General features: G+C 37.7%; 7 protein-coding genes across 7 annotated transcripts; 3 read left to right on the top strand and 4 right to left on the bottom strand.

The window, feature by feature from the left end:
• Positions 1-491: 491 nt before the first annotated feature.
• BDF20DRAFT_921809 (Retinoic acid induced 16-like protein-domain-containing protein) lies at positions 492-3,802 on the bottom strand (the record flags this gene model as incomplete). The annotated part of the gene is made up of 2 exons (XM_053084668.1): positions 3,483-3,802; positions 492-3,389 (listed from the first exon to the last, which is right to left on the bottom strand). Exons 1-2 carry the CDS (start codon positions 3,567-3,569, stop codon positions 492-494), a joined length of 2,985 nt encoding a protein of 994 aa, XP_052941313.1. The 5' UTR covers positions 3,570-3,802.
• A 234-nt stretch (positions 3,803-4,036) lies between these two features.
• Positions 4,037-6,132, bottom strand: BDF20DRAFT_812315 (beta-lactamase-like protein; the record flags this gene model as incomplete). The annotated part of the gene is made up of 2 exons (XM_053076768.1): positions 4,037-5,895; positions 6,102-6,132. 2 exons carry the CDS (start codon positions 6,130-6,132, stop codon positions 4,037-4,039), a joined length of 1,890 nt encoding a protein of 629 aa, XP_052941312.1.
• A 483-nt stretch (positions 6,133-6,615) lies between these two features.
• BDF20DRAFT_832040 (uncharacterized protein) lies at positions 6,616-7,546 on the top strand (the record flags this gene model as incomplete). The annotated part of the gene is made up of 5 exons (XM_053078501.1): positions 6,616-6,716; positions 6,865-6,920; positions 6,944-7,003; positions 7,238-7,415; positions 7,474-7,546. 5 exons carry the CDS (start codon positions 6,616-6,618, stop codon positions 7,544-7,546), a joined length of 468 nt encoding a protein of 155 aa, XP_052941311.1.
• Positions 7,547-8,549: 1,003 nt separating this feature from the next.
• BDF20DRAFT_909739 (rho guanine nucleotide exchange factor) lies at positions 8,550-10,464 on the top strand (the record flags this gene model as incomplete). The annotated part of the gene is made up of 6 exons (XM_053083627.1): positions 8,550-8,829; positions 8,906-9,182; positions 9,241-9,292; positions 9,352-9,459; positions 9,532-9,728; positions 9,828-10,464. The coding sequence occupies 6 exons, from the start codon at positions 8,550-8,552 to the stop codon at positions 10,462-10,464; spliced, it is 1,551 nt and encodes a 516-aa protein (XP_052941310.1).
• Positions 10,465-10,709: 245 nt separating this feature from the next.
• BDF20DRAFT_812334 (cysteine desulfurase) lies at positions 10,710-12,729 on the bottom strand (the record flags this gene model as incomplete). The annotated part of the gene is made up of 5 exons (XM_053076770.1): positions 10,710-11,108; positions 11,416-11,901; positions 12,002-12,139; positions 12,250-12,440; positions 12,570-12,729. 5 exons carry the CDS (start codon positions 12,727-12,729, stop codon positions 10,710-10,712), a joined length of 1,374 nt encoding a protein of 457 aa, XP_052941309.1.
• Positions 12,730-14,944: 2,215 nt separating this feature from the next.
• Positions 14,945-15,800, top strand: BDF20DRAFT_847953 (uncharacterized protein). Its single transcript, XM_053079836.1, has 3 exons — positions 14,945-15,038; positions 15,157-15,229; positions 15,322-15,800. Exons 1-3 carry the CDS (start codon positions 14,991-14,993, stop codon positions 15,624-15,626), a joined length of 426 nt encoding a protein of 141 aa, XP_052941308.1. The 5' UTR covers positions 14,945-14,990; the 3' UTR covers positions 15,627-15,800.
• A 42-nt stretch (positions 15,801-15,842) lies between these two features.
• BDF20DRAFT_847949 (uncharacterized protein) lies at positions 15,843-17,692 on the bottom strand. The gene is made up of 2 exons (XM_053079835.1): positions 16,117-17,692; positions 15,843-16,020 (listed from the first exon to the last, which is right to left on the bottom strand). Exon 1 carries the CDS (start codon positions 17,614-17,616, stop codon positions 16,189-16,191), a length of 1,428 nt encoding a protein of 475 aa, XP_052941307.1. The 5' UTR covers positions 17,617-17,692; the 3' UTR covers positions 15,843-16,020; positions 16,117-16,188.
• Positions 17,693-17,856: the final 164 nt, after the last annotated feature.

Genomic DNA, 17,856 nt, shown 5'->3' with positions numbered 1-17,856 from the left:
TTATAATATTTCTGATCTCTTTCATTAGCCTAAATTGTACGTTGTTACAATATGCTAGATTCATGTTATGTGTTTAATATCCTTGTAAGTCGAAGATCTCTTTTTTTCCCTAAAAAATAAGTAAAATAATGGTTGATGGTGCTAGAATGTTTAGTAATGGCATCATTTAATACACCGAGTAACTTCATATAAAGATGGCACAAAGTCGAAGCACGTCATTTACTTTATTCGAATGTCATCTACCAAAGCCAGTTGTAAAACGCACACACAGACTCGCACAAACATTTCGCAATTCATTTTTTTTTTTTTTTAATTTGTGCCCAAATGTCAGCTCGCAGATTTATTGTACTCTGACGATTTGATGTACTTGACAGACAAATTTATGATTCACATTGTGTACTCAGGTCAAAGCATGCTTTTCATCTTGTTTCAAGGAATACAGATAATAGCCTAAGTTATGTGATTTATTACTATATTCTGTCTGAATCATATTAAGTATAAAGAACAGAATCTACACCTGAGCTACGTCTAACTTGCAATACTGCCAAGACTTCTTTGATAGCTTCTTCAAGGATAACAACGTTATTTAACAGCATCGATAAGCTAATTTCTGTGTTTCCGTCGGGCCATTGTCTGCGTTCATCATCTAATCCAGTAGTGTTTACCGCTAGAGTGCTTCCTACTTCATCAAAATGTGAAATAGTTTCAACAGTCTCACCGATAGTATTAACTTCACTGAAATGAGAAGGTACTAAGGGCTGTATGAGCGTGTGTGCTGTTTTCCTTACATGTAATGAAAGCGGAGATACAGTATCGTTGAGAACCGTGCTTATATTGACGGTTGAGGGTGTAGTAGGTAATTTTTGTGTGTTGCCTTGTGTTCGAATACTTGATGTTGTCTGTGCTGACAATGAGGAAATGTTTATTGAGGGGGTAATTCGAGATGATGAGAATGTTGAGGAAAATGGTTGATGATTGAAAAACGAAGATTTTGTAAAACTGGCAGCAAAGGATGATGGGTTAAGACCTCCTGTTCTTAAACTGTTTAAAGGTGTTGTGGTCTTCTTATTGCGAAAGGCGGGGCCATGTTCATTTTTTAAATAGTTCTGTCCAGTCAGCAGTGCTTTACGTCTTTCTCTCAGTAAATTATCGAAATCTGCAATTTCTGTGCGATAAAAAGCATTTACTTGCTGTATAAGTGTATGGAATACGGTGAAAAATGTAGGATAGGAATTAAAGGTAGTGGGTATTGTCTTTTCATCCGCCTTCCTTTCAGTTTCATAGTCGACAGAACAATCATCTTCTTCATCACTGTCAGTGAAGACAGGTAGTTTGCTGTTACAATTGATTGAGGTAACACCGTTGGAACCTGTTCTTTTTGCTTGACTGATAACAATTTGATTATCTGATATCGAGCGTAAAGTATCATCCTGACTGATTCTGTCAGTTTCACTGAAGGAAATCCACCCTTCTAAACTTCGATAGGGGCAAAGAGCAAGCGCGCTAATGACTCCTGTCAAGGCTACGTTCAATTCTATACTTTGCGTAAAGAAATGTGCAAGCAGGTTTAGCAGAATCTGTAAGAGTGGTTCGGACGGACGGAAACGATGTCTTATAGGTACTTTATCAGGTAATTTCGCTGTATACTCTTTTTCGTTTTGTTGTTGTTGCTCAACAGTCGAATGGCGTTGTCCGTACTTGAAGCTTCGTCTGTTTATAGAGGATTGCTTTTGTGGTCTGCTTTCATCTGAGCTGGCGTACGTACTACCTGTGGTACGTTTTCTACTTTTAGAACAACTGTCGTTTTCGATAGTAAACTCAGAATCGTGCAAGTACTCTCCATAGCCTTGAGACAGAATCTTTGACGCTTGTTGATTGTCAATTGTACTAATAAGTGAGTAGTACAACTCCACTTCGCGTAAGTGTTGAGAAATAGGTATTTGGTTTTTATTTACATCTGGACAAGTTGATATTAAGCCATTTGCATGTACGCAGTGTTTCCTCAATAATGTCCTCAGCAATTTTAGCGTAGCAATGACGGTAGGCTGTGCTTTAGACTTCAAGCGACTGAAGATTAAATCTTTCAACGTAAAATGAGCTTTTGATGTTCTTCTTATCTCGCTATTTTTTTCTAGAATGTCTATCTGCTCCATAGCGGTAGATAGATCCAACTGCTGTTGCTCATCATCCATCAGAAGCTCTACAAGCATTTTTGATAGTTCACTTTGCTCTACTGTCTGTAACATTAAATCAATATAGGTTATCACTGCCACCGTAGAGCCATCCAAATCGGAACATTCCAGGATAGACGGATAGAGTATGTTTTCCAAAAATACGCTACGTACATCCTTTAGCAGTGAACGGCATATGTTTGCGTTAGGACAACGCGAAATGACATCCTGACAAAATTCTAGTGTTTTCAAAAACGAGTCCAGCTGACATCTGAAAACAAAAGAGTTGGAATCTTCTGCACCGATGCTTTTAGGGTTATTCGTATTGTTGCCATTGCTATCAAATTGCTGACTTAAAAGATAACTGGTAACATTTGTATAAATGTCGTCCATTTTACCGTTTACTATCAGTTTCCTTGGTAATTGTGAATATAAAGCACCAAGTCCGGCAGCCAGAACAGTTGTAAAATCAGAACTTAGGATAAAATCACCTAACTGACCCTTTGCCATCTCTATGATGAATAATAATCCTGTACGAGCATAATCGCCTGTTTTTCCTTCACAATGAGCAAATCGAAGCAGATAAGTGAAGAGCAAAAACTCATAATCAGGTGGGCGACTAGTGCCGAATAAACTGGGGCATTGCTGTAACATGCCGTCATCAACTGCTGCTGCTTCCTTACACCCATTGCTATGTGGTTTGTTAACGGCTTCCGTTTTCTCATCAATGCTGCTTTTGGGGAAAGCATGCTTCTTTTTTTGCGGGGTTGTCAGCCAGTTCTTATCAAAGAAAAAAATGTTCAACAACGCCGGATATCCTTGTATTTTCGAGCATATAGCATACATTAGATCCACTAACTCATCAGTGTACATTCCCTTTTGATCGTCTTGTAGCACGCAAAATCTCAACAGTTTGACAATTGGCGTATGCACAGCATTATGCACTAGGAATCGGTCATTTAAACAATTGATCATGCTTGCCACTATTTGAATAATTTCTCCACGAAGACCAATTGGATAATCTTCTTTTTCTGCTGCATCAACCAAATATTGCAATATACTGTTTTTAAGAAAATACTCCATACAAGGGCCTGTTGTATTTTCATCTTCGCGTGCTTCCTCATCTACCAGTAGATCTGCCATCTGTCGTAAAGTGCTCGAAATGTCAGTTTGCTGAACATAAATTTTGGCTTTTCTCTCTTCTACCAAACAGACGCGCTAAAAATTCGTTGATTCATCGGATATGAATCTAAGGATTTCAGCTATCACTGCTGTACAACCTAAAGCTTTCTTCTGGCATTTCCTTCTTACATGAATATATTCCCAGCTTCTATGGAACCGCGCCAATTGTGCCGCGCTTGTTGGAGGCCTTTTTTTAACTTTAGCAAAATAATCCATCGCTTCCTACTTGCTATTGTCAGAGAAAAAGGGCCAATGCATATATATGAGGACAGTCGCACTCAAAAAAATGCAGACAACTGTAAAAAGCGAGAAAGATTGAATTTAATTATAGTAATATACAGAGTCCATTAAGTCTTTTATCCCGAAAAGGTTGATTCAAATCCAGGTTTTAATTTTCCTTTTTTGCAAAACACAGAGGCTTAAGAAAGTACAGGTAACGACGGCAAGTTATTTTAACGTACAAATGACTGATTCCTTCTAAGGAACTAGTAGGGTGTCAGGTATCTTCAAAAAGTGGAGCCTTTGACAAAGTGTTATCAGCTAAACGCGACTGTAGAATTCTACACGCTTTTTTTACTGTCAAACCAACATGTACACCAATTGACGAGTTTTAAAAAGAAACGCAAAAAAAAGTTGTTTTATTCCACAAGCGCATCACCAAATAAAAATCATACGGGCATCTACTATGTTACCACCATATTTTGTTGCTGTTGTTGTTGCTGTTGCTGTTGATCATTATATAAGACTGTATTTACTGCTCCTAAAATGAAACTGGCCAGATCTTCATCTTCAAAGCTCCACTTAATGCACATAGACTGAGAATTCAATAACCACAAAGTTACACTGCGGATTACAATACTTGTTGTTCGTCGTTCGATCGAACACTTCCTTCCTACAGTTTTCACTAGGGCTACTTGCAATAAATCCAGCATCCTCTTCTGTACATCGTCTACAGTTGTATTGGTATGTGCCATATCTGACAACAATGACGATACTTCGAAAGATTTCTCCACTTGAAAATACAATTGTTTTCGTTGCTTTGACAAGTACTTATCGTCAGTGATTTCGGATGACTGTACAATGTCTATTGTGGGAGCTGTCGAGCGTTCTATGGCATTATTATTATTATTGTCAAAATGCATTAATAAGGTAGCATTGATGGGAACAGATGTAATTGGTTGATGAGATATTGTATGTTCATGATCAGTATTGGCGTGATTGTATGGCACTCGAGATGTTGCCGACTGAAATATCGCTTTCAACAGGTCTGTACTAATTCTAGCATCGAGGGCTTTTGTTGTCTCCATCTTGATACTACAACCGTTTGCTGGCATATAGCACGGTATACCGAATTCTTTCATAATGTTGCTCCTTAAAAATTCCATTTTACCTTTTTCTCCATGCACAAGAACAACATTCCTGGGCTCGCACATACGAATCAATTGCATAATACCCTTAGCATCTGCATGCGCACTGAATGATAAATTCTTCACTTGCAAATTGACTTGGATTTTTGTGAACTTATCAACTTCGATCAACTTCTGCCCCAATAAGACTTTTGCTCCCACTGTACCCGTCACACAATATCCAGGCATGATGACCATATTCTTTGGATCCGGTGCCCATTTTTGAAAGGCTTGTAACGAAGTACCTGCATTAAGCATGCCAGGTGTAGCAAACAAAACCATCGGGCCTGGCAATTCTAAATAGGCTTTGTCCCAGGTTTTGATATGTTTGAAATCAAATGCATTTCTTTGCGCAAAGGTCGACTTAATTTTCTGATTTGTCCAATTGATGAACAATTTATAATACTCAGTCGCCCTTTCCGTCAAGCCTGTAGAGAAGTATACCGGTACATCCAATCCCATTCTCTCCCAGTAAGATTCGACCAAAATACACAACTCTTGTGCTCTTCCCAAAGCAAATACAGGAATAAGCACATTGCCACCATTTGAAATACAATCATGCACTTTGGTCAAAAAGTCACGTTCACGAGAGCGCTTTGAGTCTCGAATTGTCGTGGCATAAGTACTTTCAGTGATTAAAACATCTGGCCGCACTTTATCAATCCATGCACTGCCCAAATGTCGATCTGGTGTCATATTATAATCGCCCGTATAAACTACAGACTCTTGTCCAACACGTACATAAATCATAGCTGCCCCCAACACATGACCTGCATAATAAACTTTTATCTCCATATCATTGCCGAGCTTGACGGTTTGATGGAGATTGATAGGTGTTACTTTCTTCATACAATTTTTGATCATTGCTGATGTGAAAAAGTTACTCTCTCCTTTTCTCTCTACAGTGATTTTACGATAATCTTCCAGTAAAATTGGACAAATAGCTTTAGTGGGGTGGGTCATATAAATAGGGCCGTCATATCCACACATTTCAGTGAAAAAAGGAAGCGCTCCACAATGGTCCAAATGAAAGTGAGAAATAATTACACAATCGAGAATATCTGTGAAGTTTCCAGTTTTTGAAATGTAACTGAAGTCAGGGAACCGTCGTCTATCCTGATAACCCATATGCATGCCTTAATATTATAGGGAGAATATCATTCAGAGCTTTAATCTAAAATTGAATTGAGAAGTGTAGGCGTAAAATTACCACAATCAAACATAATGTTCTTGCTGCCGATCGTCACAAGAATACAGCTTCTGCCGACATCTTGACCTGTTTCAGCTGAAGGTTAGTCCTGTTCGTATTCTCTTTTTGAATACTAAGAAGTTGAATCTTTACCAGCCCCCAACGGTACAACTTCGATCGGCATATCTAACGCAAAACAGAGATGTTCTATGAGAGAAGCTCACTTGGATATGCTTAGTCTCTTAACAAACTCAATTTCTACTCTTAAGCGGAGTCTAAACAGCTTTAAAAGCCAAAGTACACATTGAACCACTATGCTAGTGCTGCTAGATGTACGAGCGACAAATGTCAGGTATAGCGACAACCAGGACAAGGACAACTTAACCAAGTCAGATGTAGAATCAAATTCTTGAAGCAACTATCTCGTTAGCATCATTGATGAGGAGTAACGAGTTCTTTTCATGGAAACAGAAAATAAGAAAATTCCTTCACTTGATATCAATACTTGGTTACGTTTTAACCCTCTTTACTTTTCCAAACTGTCACCAACTTACGGATACGATTGAACACCTAACAGTTACATTATAAAAGTCAAGGAAGCTATCTACCAAGCAAGTACATATCGTTGAATGATAACGTTGTAATAATTTTCGTCAAAATTGTTTACATGCGTATGATTAAACATGCTGCTTTCTGTGACATTTCCCGCATACCAATCAATAGAATATCTCTTTGTTCAGATTTGAAAGATTTAATATTGTATCGAAAGTGAGGTCGTAATGTGTCTTGCATCTATTGCATTTTATAACTGTATTGAATTAGGGATTGATGTTTCTTCTTCTCAAAAGTGATACGCTATAGTAGAGGAGCCAAACATCCTTGAACTATAAAGAGAAAAGTAATATATTTCTTGTAGCAACGGAAGACCCAGTATCCCCATTGGAATATTCACTGTGAAAATCTTCAAACTAGGTAGCAAACATCCGCTGCTGTAGGTACGGGAAGAACAAACAGCCTTCCAAACGACCTACAAGTTCAGGAAATGGCTCAGATGAGTAAGTAACTTCCGACATAGCATGTGTTACCAAAAATAAGTGACCAAAGTTAACTCATAAAGTAAAACTTACTAATATTGGTTTAATTCTGATTTTGTCAAAGAAGCAGCCACTTACTATTGAAAAGAACTATCTTGAACCAAGTAGAGTGTATTCTTAAGGACTATCATAACAATCACAGTTAACGGTTTCATGCCGAGACTTCCAACAAAGACATTTCAAATGTAAATAAAGCCTTACTTTGGACAAAACGAGAGAGTACATGGATTTTACGTAACTCAAATTTTCACAGAATAAGAAACACTTCGGTGGTCCATGCTCGACCTTGGAGGATTGTCAGCCTGTGTTCACATAGTAGGTACCTCGAAGATTTTATGCGTTTCATTCAAGAATCTCGAGAAGATTACATAAGGTAAAGCTGTTACATAGTCAAAGGATCTTACATAATTCTGTACTCGTTCATTCATTAGGATTGGTTTTATGCTTTTGCATTACGCATTATGTGCACTGCTTATGGCCATGAACGACTGCCTTTTTGCGTAGCTCACGTTGGTTCTTTCATTAAATATACGCATATAAGTAAGCTCAACAGTTTAAGGAAGAGAAGATATATGAAAAACCTACCGGTAATACGGTTAATAGTTTTGAAAAGCTTTATTGACCAAGTATAAGGACAAACTGGAAGATTAAATTAAATATCCTCACTGTATTCTTCTTACAACTTTTTAACGAATCTATATTTTATGTTTCATCCGGTAACACTCATATCTGAAGGAAAATTATTGCGTATAATCTTGAATAAGAAAATCCAACTCTATCATGTGTTTTTGTCTTCATTTCTTTGAAACGGAATGGCCAACTTTTGCTAAACAAACGAACCAGGGTTGTGTAAAACGTGAAGACCAATTATAAACGAAGTTGCAAAGAGAAAATAGAGGTAGCGTAATACACAGAGATGAGGGATTGCGAATTAAAGGTAATACTTTTGTAAAACAAGAATTGCTTGGAATAGATTTATTGTACGATGTATAATGGCTGTTTTTGCACGATACATTTGAGTTGACAAAATTGTATTGCGACTGCACCTTTAAAGTGTCTGCCCGATAAGCCTAAATGTAGGATATGAAAAGTTAAGATTTTTTCAACAACAAGTTTCAGTGGAAACTTGCTTATCAGGTGGAAAGTTATTCCCATCCTCAGAGAAGCATTCTATAACAAAAGTACAAAATAGATATTTTAGGAAAAACGAACCTATTATGTAACAATGCCTCCAACTAGACTTTTATTCGCACACACAACTTCTCCCAAACTCCCAAAAATCTATGAAATCAAAGTTGACAATTCAAGCTTTCTGTTATTATCTTATCCTTAATTATGACATGAATGATATTATTGAAATAAGGAACCTGCCGTCTAATATTAGGTCTCTCGTTCGGTATTTCCTCTCTTTCATCTCTTTAAACTTTTCTGCCCTTTTTCTCAAATACCATCTCCTAACTTTCGGATACAGATCGATCGAAATTATATCCCTTTTTTACAGCCAACTATGACGACTAACTTAGCAGATCTGCAAAATGAGATTTACTCTTACGATTTATGGCGTCAGCAATCAATTACATCTGCAAAAAGCTATGCAACAAGCTCTAGTGAAAAAGAAAGTCTTAAATCCTACGACTCTAGCGAAAAGGATCCCTATTTCCTTGTTCGTTCTCCTGCATATTTTGATTCTTATGACACGAATTATTTGTCTCAGTTATTGGATGATCTTTCCATAATTGATGAAGTATACCAGGCCTTCAACGACGAAACAGATACTGGGCCTTATGGTAAATAATTAGAACGTTGATAAATTACTGTGTATGTCAGGTATCAACCATAGCGTTTGCAAATTTTTAAACGTAGAGACGCAATTTGTGAATGCAGCAAAGAACGTGGCACAAAAACAATTTATCATTCAACAAATGTGTCTCACCGAAGATAAATATATCATCGATTTAGAGAACTTTCTATTTTATTATCTCGAACCTATAGAGCATTGGATCTGCGAATCATCACAAAACCACGATATTTTCCACAAGTATTCAGATGTTTGCTCCAAGCAGTCCCTCATTGATCAGTTTGAAATAACAAAAGACATCACAAAGGCACAAGAAGTATTTTACCGCGGATCAAAAGAGAGGTAACAAGAAAAGCAGAGCAAAGGTTGTGGCGAAAGAAAACTAAAATTACATATGCAGGCTTGAAATGTGGGGCCCAACGCAGTTTATTTCTGATATTTTTGCAGAATTTGTAAGTTCTATAATTTTGACTGAACTGACTCGGTCCCATCGACTGATCAAATTTTCCAGTACGACAAATTGTCTGCCTATAGACGATATGTCGACAATTTCCCTAGTGTAATATTAACTTTAGATATTTTATATAAAAGATCTACATCTTTTTGTAAAATGATAGATGTATGTACAAAACAAAGTACGTATATTATAGCACTATGACCAAACGCTAATTCTCAGGTTCGTTCAATTTAGGAATGCGCGTCAAAAACTCAATCAACCAATCTGAAGGACTTCTTCACCTACCTTAAACTTCCTATGCAAAAGTTCTCTCAATACGAACCGTATATAAACCAACTTGTTCAAGCAACAGAAGCTGCGCATCCAGATTACAGATCTTTAGTGAAGATACAGGAAAAATATACCGAGATCGTGAAGCAGATGGAACAAGCGTGAGTATCATCAATTCGATGTTGTTAAAATCATTGCAGCATGCAAAGGAAAAACCCGACTCATCATACAGCATTTCTTATGTGTTCTATGAGAGACAGTATCGCAGATAGAATAAGTCATCTTCGTGTTCTAGAAGTATCTCGGTTCATCCACGATGTTCCTATTCATGTGTCACCTACGCGTCGATTGTATATTTCTGGCCTGCTCACGAAAGTGGATCAGTCAAATCCACATTCTTTAACAGACACAAGAACTTATTTTTTATACAGTGATGCTCTCATTTATTGTCAAAAGATCAAAGTAACCAGTCATCAGGATGCAATTACGACAACTTCTCCAACAAAATTGCATTATAAAGGGTCGATTCGTTTGAAAAAGGCAGAGATAATGCCACTATCACCTAAGACTGTAGCAAAGATAACCTCAGAGGTTAAGAAGCCATTCGCATTCAGGATACGCAAAGCATCATTAGAGACAAAACCAACATCAGAGCAACGACAAAATAGTATTGCTGCAACCACACCAACAGTATATGGATTTGAAATTTGCACTTGTGAATATTTTGTAGAAGGCGGTGGTGCAGGCTTGTGGAGCGACAACACTATTGCCCTTCACCACAATGGTAGTGGGAGCACTAAGCGAGTATATACAATGAGAACACGAACTGAAGCAGAGCAAAACGCATGGATTGGCTTATTAAGGAGAACTATAAACAATCTCAGCATCAAAAAATAGGTCCAACTGTCTTCCTTTATCGTCATTCATAAGAAGGCCTGGGTATCTCTATGTATCAGAAAATTTATTTCTTTTCATGAAACTTATAAATAAAAAAAGTATAAACTAATGCACTGTAAAGCAGCTGCGTAGAGACCGGCATTTGTATTTAATGTTGTGACCATTGAATAGACTTGAGGTCAATACCCTCTTGAACCTAATACAGAAAACGGAATTAGATAGCTGTTCGCAAGTAATTTCTAGATTTAATACAACGTGCTTCTTACCATTTCCCAAAGAGGAGACATCTCTCTTAATCTGTCAACGTGTTGAGTGACCTTGTTAACAACAAAATCGATTTCTTGTTCAGTGGTGAACCTGCCAATACCGAAACGAATAGAACTGTGGGCCATTTCATCATCAGCACCCAATGCGCGAAGTACGTAAGAAGGTTCAAGCGATGCTGAAGTACATGCAGAGCCAGAAGACAATGCAATATCCTTCAAGGCCATTAGTAATGATTCACCTTCAACGTAAGCGAAGGACAAGTTAACGCAACCAGGATAGCCGTATTCAGGGTCGCCATTGCGATGAACATTATCTACTTTAGAAACAATGCCTTCAATCAAACGCTTTGATAACCTGGAAATTCTTTCATGATCATACTATAATTTTGTAAAAAGAAAGAGAGATTAGTAACCTAAATCCTTCATCATCTACAAGTGAGGATGTCATATGTAAGGAAGGAAATGTAGCCTCAGAACCCCTGCACACAAATCATGGTGAAAACCTTACTACCAGACTCCTCGCTTTCAACGAAGGCGAAGAATAAGGCTTGATCAATAATAAACCAATCGTAACTATTCACTCTGTTTCAATTTCAAGCGGTACCCAGTTAAGGTCCGACTCATCCTGGGCTCTTCCATTCCTTCCTCTACATATGACATATTTACTAAAAGGGCAGATTTTTACCGGCATCTCCTCCTTGGCCACTTTACAAGCTTCACCGAAGCCCACGACGAGAGGAGCTGGTACAGTACCGCTTCTCAAACCTCTTTCCTGGCCACCGCCACTTTGGACAGGTTCCAAACGCACTCTTGGTCTTCTGCGAATATACACAGCGCCAATACCCTTTGGACCGTACAGCTTGTGACCAGATATACTCATCAAGTCAATGTTCATAGCGTTGACATCCAATGGCACTTTACCGGCAGCTTGAGCGCAATCGGTATGGAAAAATACCTTCTTCGATCGACACAATTTACCAATTTCTGCAATAGGCTGCATGATACCGATTTCGTTGTTGACAGCCATTACAGATACAAGTGCTGTATCAGGTCGAATAGCTTCTTCTAATGTCTTCAGATCAACACGACCGTTTTCTTGAACAGGCAAATAAGTGACATCAAATCCTTCTTCTTGTAAAACTCTGCAAGAATCTAAAACACATTTATGTTCCTGATATTTATTTATTTTATCAGATGGATCAGATTAGTAATCAGATAACTTTTTTTTTTTTTTGGCTGAAGAGAATGATAAAATAGATGACAATACTTACAGTTTGTAAAGTGATAATATGCTTCTTCTTATTTTTATAGAATCTAGCAACACCCTTTATGCTGATATTGTTGGATTCAGTTGCACCAGAAGTGAAAATGATCTCTTTGGGATCAGCATTAATCAATTTTGCAACGTGCTGTATAATGCCGACAAAGAATAAGGGAGAAGAAATGTATGAGTAAGCAAGCCAATTCTCTAGCAAGGGTTTCCCAATGATATAAATGTCATTTTATTGTAAAAACCTACTTCACGAGCGTTTTCAACTGCTTTTTCCGATTCCCAACCATATTGATGTGTTCTAGAATGAGGATTTCCATATATTTCAGTCATATAAGGAAGCATAGCATCTAAAACTCTGGGATCCATGGGACTTGTTGCTTGCATGTCAAGATAGATTGGCTTTTTGTAATCTCTTACAGTTGAAGTAGTAGTAGGATCTATAACGAGTGGTTTGATTACAAATCAAAAAATGGTAAGAGGATGTAAAGGAATTAGTAAGAAATGATTATAGAAGAAACTGTTTCCTCAAGAAAAGCAAAACGCATTGTAAGAGGATTCAATCATACCTATTTTGCTTTGCACAGTTTCAACGCTTTGTGCCTGGTTCTGTTGCTGTTGCGTAGTGTGAACAGAAAAGCATCTGCGAGAACACAATGGGGCTGTTTTGAAGGCTGTTTGGAACAAATTAGCCCTTGTTAAGTTCTTTTGCAACGTTCTTCTCAACATGATATATCTTATATTTCCAATGGATAGAGAAATCCTTTAGTTTAGAAGAATATACGGTTTTAAAAAAGTAAAAGTAAAATTAAGAAAAAAAAAGAGGGTTGCTTTGAATAAACATGTCAAAATTCTCATCTCAAGCTTCCCACTTAGAAGAATAACAAATTAAGTCACAACGCTTTATCTGATTTGAACCAATCATATATTGGGCGCTTATTGGCTGCTGTTCATTATCCTCTTTAGTAACCATTCAGCGACCGTTTATCCAATGATATTTGAGTGAGGAGGTGTGACACTTTCGGCTATGCGAGTGCGGGGCCGAGCGGACACGACAAGAAGGTCCGACTTTTAGGCGTAGACCTGTATATAACTGGACAAAAGCTTAGATGGATGACAACCTTAAGTGCCTCTATTAGCCTAACAATGAACAAATAGAATAGACTCAACCATTGTAATATTGTTATCTTTAGTTTGGGTGCTACAAGCCTTTCTCGCCATCCTCATTAAGTTTTGCAACCATACCCTCTTTTCAAAACCACCGAGAATATTAAGCTGCGCTTCAGATATTGACAATAGAGCCTACTACTGGCATACGCGGTATTTTGAAGAACAATGAATAACATTTCAGAATGCTTAATTGGACTTGCTTACGAAAGGAACTATGTGGGAATTACTAATCTAAGCTCTAAGAGCCTCATTGTCTTTTGCAATATCGCATAGGTAAGGCACAATAAGTTTTTCTAATGGATGGAGGAAAGTATAATGCGGCTTGTCTACTTGGCTGGACATCGTTTTGGTTTGAAATGCTTGTGGATAGGACATGAGTACATGGCCATGCTAAGCTGGGGGATAACGACTATAGATAAAGCCGTTACGGTAATGTCACTTAAGCGCTGGAATGTTGAGGAAAATAGGAATGGGAATGATTCCTGGTTGCTGCTGTATCATTGCTGAGTGTAAAGTCTGGGAGTCCGTCTCAGGAACCACTTTTTTTTTTATTTTATTTTTTTTTTGTCAGTCTTTTCGGTTCAGTTTCGGACAGCATTGAGGTGATTTTCAGATTAAAGAACAAAGAATTGGGATTCTGAGTACAATATTTTTGGATATATTATTGATAAGATGTATACTCGCGTTTAGTCTCTGAAGATCCTACTCTATCATTTATCAATGATATTTGGTTTCCTGCTGATTACCCATTGTAAATATGGGACAAAATCTCGGTATATTACTTAGATCCGATACATTATCGGAACTTTATTTGGAAGCGTGGTAGATTTCAAAAAAAAAAAGAATGTCTGTTTTGCACGTTTCTTACCTTTAACAACGCTGTCGCAATCTTTGGTTTTTTGGCCTAATACAATATTTACAGTATATTGTAAGTTTTCAGTAGACATAAGCAATACTAGGAATTCATACTTCTCAATCTTCTTTCAACTTTCGGCAGTTTCATCATCGAGAGCAGCTAGCTTTGTTTTCTTCTTTTCATGAATGAGAGCTTCAGCTTCAGCATAGAGCTTATGCCGTGTCATAAGAGTGTACGAATCTAAGTAACTTTTAAGAAAAAAAGAAAAAGATGAATAAACCAAAAAAAAGGAGATAAAAGTGAGAGTAGTATAGATGACAACAATTATCACTCTATTACTCTTTGATGTATTGGAATGGCGTAAAAGTTATCTGTTTCCGTATGCTCAACAGAATGTGCAAACAGAGCTTTACATTCAATAAGGTCTATATTTTGGCTCTTCAAAAGGAGCTTTAAGACGAAAATATGTAAAAGAAGGGTTATGTAGGCTATGCTGCCACTCCTAAAGGTGCTTTAAGCTGAACAGCTGCCATAAGTCCCATTTAATTCTAGTAGTGCTTAAAACAAATCGCCAAATTTGTCCAATTTATCTAATGAAAGAGTCTTATTTCTTTTTGAAAATAGTTCGAATCTGAAGCGAAAAAACAATAATGCAAAAAATTAATTTCGTGAGACGCAAAAAAAGAAATATTAATAAACCAGAAATTTTCATTCCTGGAGATAGGTCTTGGTGTCAAAAAGGAACCAGAGCCTACTTGACATACATCCAACTACTACTATGCACATACAGTTATGATCTTATTACAGTTTTTGATAGACACGATCGGATGGTGCAACAGACAAATTCTTTAAAACTCCCCGCATTGACACTTCGCTAGGTGTTTCCCTTTTTTCTCCAGAAATTTATGCTGTTGTCCACCCCATGTATTTTCTTTTCAGTTATAAAACCCCTCAGAAATAAAATATGTCATCACCTTCCGAAGGTCAACCTGGCTATATCGATGCCTTGAAGGTATAGCATCGAAAGAGAAAAGTTCGGAAAAGCTTCAACCAAAGATAGTAATTCATCACGTTGAGAAAGAAACCCGCCAGCTCACTCTTTACCCGTCCTATTTCAATCAACTTAATAGACTGTCAAGCTCGACGATTTCAAAGAGATCAACAAGATCCCATGTGCACGCAACTCCTTACTTTATGGCATAGGTACTGATGGAGGAGAGAAGAAGAAGAAAGGAAATGTGATACAAAATTGTTGGCAGTGCTTCATCTAATGCTATTTTACTTGACCGACATAGTGGGCGGCGTAACTATGGGTGCCATCCGTTTCGCATTGAAGCGCTCTGTCCCTACATCTGCTAACTGGGCAGTTGGTTCCTTTTGTGGTATTTCAGTAGTCACATTTGAAGCCTGCAATATGGATAGAAAGCGCAAACTAGAAAAGTTAAAGTTGATTGTAAAGGCTACAGACTCTTCAAAACCTCTTAGAATGGATGAAAAGGTCGTTGTTACTGAAAGAGGCAAAAACGGTGCATTCAATGTCATGATTGAAACACCACCTGTTGTCAATGACCAACTCGGCAACGACAATGAAGCGAATTAAAGAAAGAAAATCAGCACGTTGGAGGTTTGCAGGCAGGAATGCTATCGGTATACTTGAACCCTATGAGTTTACGATACGATAACTGCCCTTCAAGAGGGTCTTTTTTATGCACTAAGAGATGCACGAAAAAACAAAAAAAAAAAAAAAAAAAAAAAAACGCACAGGAAAAAAAAATAGTCGTGATCCTATTTATATATATATATATATATATATTTTTTTTCTTCTTTATAAACGAAAAAAAAAAAAAAAAAAGAAAAGCGAAAAGTGATAATGATAAAGAAAAGCATCACGAGCAATGAAAATAAATGCAAAACATATTACTATATAATAATATATAGCATAATTGATAGTTGTAGTTGTTTTAATTTTTAGACACAAAGTAAGAGCTGGACAGCTATTTTAACGTATAAAATGAAAGGGTATGAGAGAAACGTATAGGCAGAGATATCCAAATATAAAGTGTGCTACCAACTACTTATGTCATGTTTACCTTATGGATGCACAAGTCAGTCGCAAATATCCAGTTTACAACAGCCTGCTATACTGGGTAAAATTCCCTATCTTATTGTGTCTTGACCTTCTGGCTCATTTCATAATGGTTATAAGAATGGCTCAAATAAGCTTGACCTTTTTCCTTGCCCTGGTTGATGTAGGTCAGAATCGTAGAAGTAAGGTTGTTAAATAAAGGCGCGATTTGTTGTTGAAGACCAGATTTGAGGAAGCCGACCTTTTCTGTGTAACTGATATCTTTTCTAGCAATTTCGTCTTGTAAGGCTTTCAACTGTTGAGCCGTCGTCTCAAGGGTGGCCTGAATTCTTTTCTTTAACCAGTTAGGTACTGCAGCATCTGCAGCGGAATAGGTAGAAGCCGTTGTTGTGGTTTTCACATGGTGAACAAATTTTTCCATAGATTTACGCAGACCAGTCATCAGAGCATTTGTGTATTCGAAGGAAGAGCTCATCCCATCAGGTAAGCGTTCCTGAGCATTGCTACTGTAGAATCGGATGATATTAGTAAAGGTATCTTGAGCGTATTTGATTTGATCGGCTAATCTGCGCAAATAAGGATGTCCCTCTGAGGCGGCAACGGCAACGGCGGCATTCTTCTTTTCCAATAAAGCAGACGTGTCGTCGCGTGAAGGAGAATATTGTTGGATGAAAAGGACGAGATCGCTTTTGGAGCGTTGAACTTGTTGTGAAATACGAGAAGGAATTTGCTTCATAATGTCGTAGAGTCGTCTCATTTGATTCTGTTCAACAGCAAGAGTGCCATTCAATAAATTACGGTTGGAGCCATCGTAATGCTGTTGCTGCTGCTGCTGCTCATGCTTTTGTTGTGCAGCTGCTTCACTCTTTTCATTGTTTTCGTCGTTACTGTTGTTGTGGGCTGAGGAAGGAGGTAAATAGTTGTCTATCACGCCCTCCACATTATCCACCACGAATGTGATTTTCTTGTTTGCAGTTTTGGCCAAGTGGTATACAGGATGGGTAACAGTACCAATCGTGTTATCCAATTTAACTTTGATGCCGTCGATAATTTTAGAAGAAGGTTCTTTTACCACCACATAAATAATGTGTGAGCTGGGTTCATTGATAAGAGGCACTTTGGCTTTTACATAGTCTAACGACTGACAACCCAAGGAGTCGGCCTTCTCTACATGGGGCTGAATATAATCTTGGTAATAACGTTGAATCGGTTGGCTTTTTGAGGCATAGCGAGTGAGCGTGGTGAGCGTGGTGTTGGCTGAATTCATAGCAAAGCGTCCCAAAAAGGTCTTGTTGGCGAATGTTTGAGCTGTATCAACACTTTCTTTGACGAGGGGAAGAGATACAACACGCTCCACGAAATGATGATGTTGATGCTCCTGCTGTTGCTGTTTGATTTGTTCATCTTGTTTCGTTGGCGTCTTCTGTCTTATGGTAGGATCTACAGCGAAGGCGTCACCATTTGTCTGGTTAGATTGCTTGTAACCATTAGGTTGATCTTTCATTATTTATTTATTTTTCCCAGCAGAGCGTAGAGGTAGAGAAGGTATGTTAGAGAAACCGTTAATGTGAAAAAAAAAGAAGAAAGTAAAAAGAAGAAAAAGATAAAGACTAATAATAACAAATAAATACAAAACCAACTCTAAATCCTGCTTATCTTTTCCTTTTTTTTTTTTTTTTTTGCCTTTTCACGTTATGTACTCTCTCTTTGGTTATGATTCCGTGATTGGCTGCAAATGTTTACT

The sequence above is a fragment of the Mycotypha africana genome, assembly GCF_025528875.1.
Source record: "Mycotypha africana strain NRRL 2978 chromosome Unknown BDF20scaffold_1, whole genome shotgun sequence".
Taxonomy (NCBI): Eukaryota; Fungi; Mucoromycota; class Mucoromycetes; order Mucorales; family Mycotyphaceae; genus Mycotypha; species Mycotypha africana.
Note: the sequence above shows the minus strand (reverse complement) of the source record. Positions and strands in the feature narration are given on the sequence as shown.

Bases quoted from the DNA above. Each gene is read 5' to 3' on its own strand.
- BDF20DRAFT_847953 (XM_053079836.1), top strand. From the start codon at position 14,991: ATGTCATCACCTTCCGAAGGTCAACCTGGCTATATCGATGCCTTGAAG. The intron at 15,039-15,156 runs GTATAGCATCGA...TCAACTTAATAG, and splicing joins GCTATATCGATGCCTTGAAG to ACTGTCAAGCTCGACGATTT. The intron at 15,230-15,321 runs GTACTGATGGAG...TGACCGACATAG, and splicing joins CTCCTTACTTTATGGCATAG to TGGGCGGCGTAACTATGGGT.
- BDF20DRAFT_847949 (XM_053079835.1), bottom strand. From the start codon at position 17,616: ATGAAAGATCAACCTAATGGTTACAAGCAATCTAACCAGACAAATGGT.